Source organism: Aplysia californica, unplaced genomic scaffold (genome assembly GCF_000002075.1).
Source record: "Aplysia californica isolate F4 #8 unplaced genomic scaffold, AplCal3.0 scaffold00481, whole genome shotgun sequence".
NCBI lineage: Eukaryota > Metazoa > Mollusca > Gastropoda > Aplysiida > Aplysiidae > Aplysia > Aplysia californica.
The window spans coordinates 540494-545783 of record NW_004797751.1 but is presented as its reverse complement, the minus strand read 5'-3'; the positions used below and the strand labels follow the sequence as shown (position 1 = coordinate 545783).

At 41.0% G+C, this 5290-nt stretch overlaps 1 protein-coding gene across 4 annotated transcripts in view; it reads right to left on the bottom strand.

Annotated features, from left to right (window-relative positions):
- Positions 1 to 5290, bottom strand: part of LOC101856285 (TBC1 domain family member 5) — a 70918-nt gene that overhangs the window by 6379 nt on the left and 59249 nt on the right. For all 4 annotated transcript variants that reach the window (XM_005105618.3, XM_035971682.1, XM_035971684.1 and 1 more), the window contains exons 17-19: positions 3390 to 3560; positions 1870 to 1955; positions 68 to 167 (exon numbers count right to left, since the gene is read on the bottom strand). In XM_005105618.3, the coding sequence (XP_005105675.1) occupies positions 68 to 167; positions 1870 to 1955; positions 3390 to 3560 (357 nt within the window). The remainder of the gene's footprint in view (positions 1 to 67; positions 168 to 1869; positions 1956 to 3389; positions 3561 to 5290) is intronic.

Below are 5290 nucleotides of genomic sequence, written 5' to 3'. Positions count from 1 at the left end.
TCCCTCTCTCTGTCTCTCCCTCCCTCCCTCCCTCCCTCTCTCTCTCAGCACTAACAACTTCACTAACCTATGTGAACATCCAGTTTACTGGCACAGTAGCGGCACATTGTGGCCTTGTCGTTCAGCTCTCCTTGAAGATGAGTTACCTGCTCCTGAAGTTCTCTTTCCTGGAGAATAAAATGTCACATGTTAGCATCTGTAGTATTGTTGTGAGCATGAACGTATGTGGGTCTGGGCATTTGTGTGTGCGTGCGAGTGTGTGTGAGTTTCAGTAGTTTTAGTAGACTTTTTACGGCGCTCGCAACTGCATAAGGTCATATGAGCGCCAAGGGGTGGATGTCAACAGAGAAGTCCATACAGAAAATCAGGCTTACTCTGCTCACCTCTCCAACTTCAACAGCACAAAGTCTGCTTCAACTATCAAGGCAACCCGAAAATAGCGGGTCACAAGAGTGTGACAAACATACAAAAGAAGTAGAGGAAAAATGACGATAGAAAGGGTTAGAAAAGAAAAGGCAGGAGTTCCCCGTTGCAGTTCAGGCACAGTTATGAGCATGACATTGATGAGTCAGCCCATTTACTATTCTACTGTGCATAAGAACATGTTAATGTCCCCCCTTTGGGAATGGCCTAAAGACACTTCAGTCAGTAGCACCGCCCCAGGGGTGTGTGTGATCGCGTGAGCGTGTGTGTGTGTGTGTGTGTGTGTGTGTGTGTGTGTGTGTGTGTGTTGTTGTTGTTGCTGTTGCTGTTATTGTTAAGAAATAATGCGAGGAATGGGTTGATGCAGCAATGTCCAAGGACCAACATACCCGTGTCACCAGCTGCAGCTCTTGACTAAAACTTCATTAAAAGAATCCCAACCAGTGGAAATAAACATACAAAAAGTCTTAACACAGATAAAGTCCAACTGCGCTGAGCGCCAAGGGGTGGATGTCAAAAGAGAAGTCCAAGCAGGGAAATCAGACTTACTCTGGTCACCTCTCTAACCTCAAAAGCACAAAGTCTGCTTCAACTATCAAGGCACCTCGGTAATAGCAGTTTACAAGAGAGTGACAAACATACAAAAGAAGTTGAGGAAAATGAAGATAGTAAGGATGAGAAAAGAGAAATCAGCAGTTCCCCCTATGTTGTTCCGGCACAGTATGAGCATGACATTGATAAATCAGCCCATTTACAATTCTACTGTGCATTAGAACATGTTAATATTAATATGCCCCCTTTGGGAATGGCCTAAAAACATTCAGTCAGTAGCACTGCCCTGAGGGGGTAGAAAAAGTCTTAACACAAAGGAAGTCTAAGAGCACTGAGAGAGAGAGCGTTTACACATAACAATTCATATAAATCAAAGTATGACTGATTGCGTTTGTGTTTTACAGCACTATTGACATCTAAACAAGTGGTAATGGGGAAGATCAGGGTAATGTAGCTTTTTTAAGAGCATCAAAGCAAAGGAATGAATGGAGAACCATGATCACCGACGTCTGCCACAGTTCTGGCACTGGATGATGATGATGATGATGATGATGATGATGATGATGATGATGATGATGATGATTGACACAGTTAAAGCAATATAAGGCGTGCTGACAAAGTAATTTACTTCTCAGATTTTTTAATTCCAAACGTAGATTCACCAAACTTATAGGTTGAGTTTTTACAATTTACTAGTATGAAATTATAAAAGACATATCAAAATTGAAAACAATGGCATCAGTTTAAAAGCAACAAATTTGACTCCGATACCCCATACATGGATTGCAAGAAGTAACTCATTTAGTCAGCATGCCTCACAAACCGCTCATCAAAAGGAAACAAACTATTATTATGAATTTCTCTTTAACTGAAACCATTACAGAAATATCTCACCACTTTGGTCATCTTTTTCTGCTTGGGCTTGGCTCTACCAAGGAGAGTTTGAGACTTGGTTGGGCTGCCAGTTACAGAGGGATCCTCTGGAATGATCAGTTTTAGTTTTAGTAACTTTTTACGGCGCTCACAAGTGCATAAGGTCATATAAGGGCCAAGGGGTGAATGTCAACAGAGAAGTCCAAACGGGGAATCAGGCGTACTCTGCTCACCTCTCAAGCCTCAACAGCACAAAGTCTGCTTCAACTATCAAGGCACCCCGGAAATAGCAGTTCACAAGAGAGTGACAAACACACAAAAGAAGTAGAGGAATAATGGCGATAATCAAGATGGGTAAAGAAAGGGCAGCAGTTCCCCCATATTTTGTTCGGGCACAGTATGAGCATGACATTGTTAAATCAGCCCATTTACAATTCTACTGTGCAAAAGAACATGCTAATATCTCCCCTTTGGGAAAGGCCTAAAGACAATTCAGTCAGTAAGCACTGCCCTGGAATAGGACAGGAGAACAGACTGAAACAAAGTGGAGTCAAGGGACTGACAATTAATACTGGAACATGCATAGACGTGTATATGTATAAGGGAAAACCTGAAATACGAAATGCAAACTAAACCAACAGATTAATACATCTCTCTGTCTCTGTCTCTCTCTCTGTCCTCTCTGTGTCTCTCTCTGTCCTCTGTGTGTGTGTGTGTGTGTCTCTCTCTCTCTCTCTCTCTCTCTCTCTCTCTCTCTCTCTCTCTCTCTCTCTCTCTCTCTCTCTCTCTCTCTCTCTCTCTCTCCCTCTCTCCCTCTCTCCCTCTCTCCCTCCCTCCCCCTCTCTTACACAAACATAAAAACACACACACATACACATACTCTAAGAGAGTGAAAGAGAAAGCAAGAGAGGGAAAACGTGAGAGAGGGGGTGATGGAGAGAGAGAGAGAAGAAAGAAAGAAAGATTAGTTTTAGTTTAGTTTTATTAACAGTTTTACGGCGCTCGCAACTGCATAAGGTCATATGAGCGCCAGCAGATTAGAGGTGTTACAAGAGAGTAACAAACATCAAAAAGAAGGAGGGGAGATAAGGACGATAGATGTTTGATAGTAAAAAAAGGAGCAAACCACACCAGAGCACCCGCCAACCACCCACTTATAGAAAGAAAGAAAGAAAGAAAGAAAGAAAGAAAGAAAGAAAGGGAGAAAGAGAGAGATAGGGAGAAAGAGAGAGAGAGAGAGAGGAGGAGTTTGTAAGAAAGACAGAGAGTGTGTGTGTGTGAGAAAGAGAAAGAGAGTGTGTGTAAGAGAGATAAAGAAAGAAAGACAGACAGACAGATAGACACAGAGAGAAAGAGAGAGAGAGAGAGAGAGAGAGAGAGAGAGAGAGAGAGAGAGAAAGAGAGACTGACAGACATACAGACTGACAGACAGACAGACAGACAGACAGACAGACAGACAGACAGACAGACAGACAGACAAACAAACAGACAGACAGACAGACAGAGAGAAAACGAAAGAGACAGAGAGTCTTTCTCCGTACCGGGTGTGAGTGGGAACACGTTGGAGTGATGTATCCCTGGACTGGACTGAGCAGAGCGCAAATTGGAAGTCTCCAGCTTGGCCATGCTTGAGGCAGAAGGGGCGTGCCTAAACATCGACTCCTCCACCTGCGACAGACTCACTGTCGAGCCAATCGGGTCTGTTGAATGATCTGCCAGGCGACAAGTAGACACATATTTTAAAATTTTTGGGTTTTTTAGGTTAAGTAAGTGTTTTACGGCACTTGCAACACAATAAGGTTATATAAAAGCCGAAGATTAGAGGTGTTACAAGAGAGTAACAAAACAAAAAACAAGGAGGACAGATCAGGATGATAGATGTTTGGTAGGAAAGAAGGAGGAAACCACACAAGAACACTCGCCAACCACCCACAGAGACATATTTAAAAATCTTAAAGCACGATATGTGTATACCTGATGTGTAGTAGTTAGAGAGAAAGCAATAATGAAATAATTCATGACAATTATAGATTTGCGCACCTTGGATTGCATTCTGGGTATCCCTAAAATTACTTTATAAAGTCTTTAGGTTCATGTATGACATACGCATGTTTGGTCCTTAACACACACAATATTTTCTGCCTCGGTCAAATTCTCATTACCTGATAGTTTCATTTAAAGTCATAGAGCTATCAGCAGTACAAATGATATCACAACATTTCCAATGATAAAAATGCTTTATAAGCTTACAGCTTCCCTCCTTGAATACAGAAGAAACAAAAGTGGCGGAAACTGAAAGCTGTTACAATTGTTTGGGGTTTTTTTCTTTGAATTTGAACGATTTTGGTTGTTACAGAATTGCTACTATGCTAATTAGTCATAGTCATGTGTCACCATACGATGACTTAAAACGATCAAGACCTAGTATCATGTAGAGCCATACTGACAAAATAATGATAATGTATGATGTAAAAGGAAAAACAACCCACCAAGTAACTCCCATAAAATCAAAGGGGGGGGGGGGGATAAACTAAAAGATACAGGCACTACAACAGGATTCCAGCTTTCAGTAATTACTCAAGAATTTGTCAAATAAAACAGAAAAGGTTGACAGAACAATTTCGAACAACAATAAGAGAATTATAATTTTTACACCTTGAGCTTTGAGTCAGTTCACCACAAAGACAAACATGCTGTTGACAACAACACTGAACATGCAGGAGGTTAAGGTGCAGAAACATCAGGATCATATTGTGCGCACAACGAAGGCTTGAAACAAGGAGGTCGCTCCCACAGGCATAACAATAGCAGTAGTTTCAAATACAGCTCCATCAACGGCGGCAAGATATTCTCAAACTCACAACTCTAGATAAGGGCATTAAAAATGTTCCCTCAGTAGTAGTGATAAAGGAAATGCTGATGATAATGACAATGATGATGATGATGATGATGACGATGATAATGAAAACGATAATGACATGACAATAATGATGTTTTAGTTTTTAGTTTTAGTAGAAGTTTTACGGCGCTTGCAACTGCATAAGGTCATAAGGTCAATAATGATGATAATGACAACAATGATGATAAGGTCAAAGATGCTGGAAATGACAATGGTGATGATAATGACAATGATGATGATGATGATAATGACAATGATGATATGACAACGCGACCAGTGATGAAAATAAAATATCCCGTTAGCAGTAAACAATAAAAACAAAGCCATAAATAAGCAAGTCACAGACATGGAACACAAGAGAAGGGTTCCTTATAACTCCATCAGTCCCAGTAAAAACTTTGATTAGTTTAAGAAAATAGGTTTGCACAATAACCATTCCCCCCCCACACCAATTTTCCATAACGATGTGTCCACATGATAATATAGATTGCAAAGTTCATAGAGCTGGCTGTAAGACCTGGGACATCAGCAATACAAATTCTT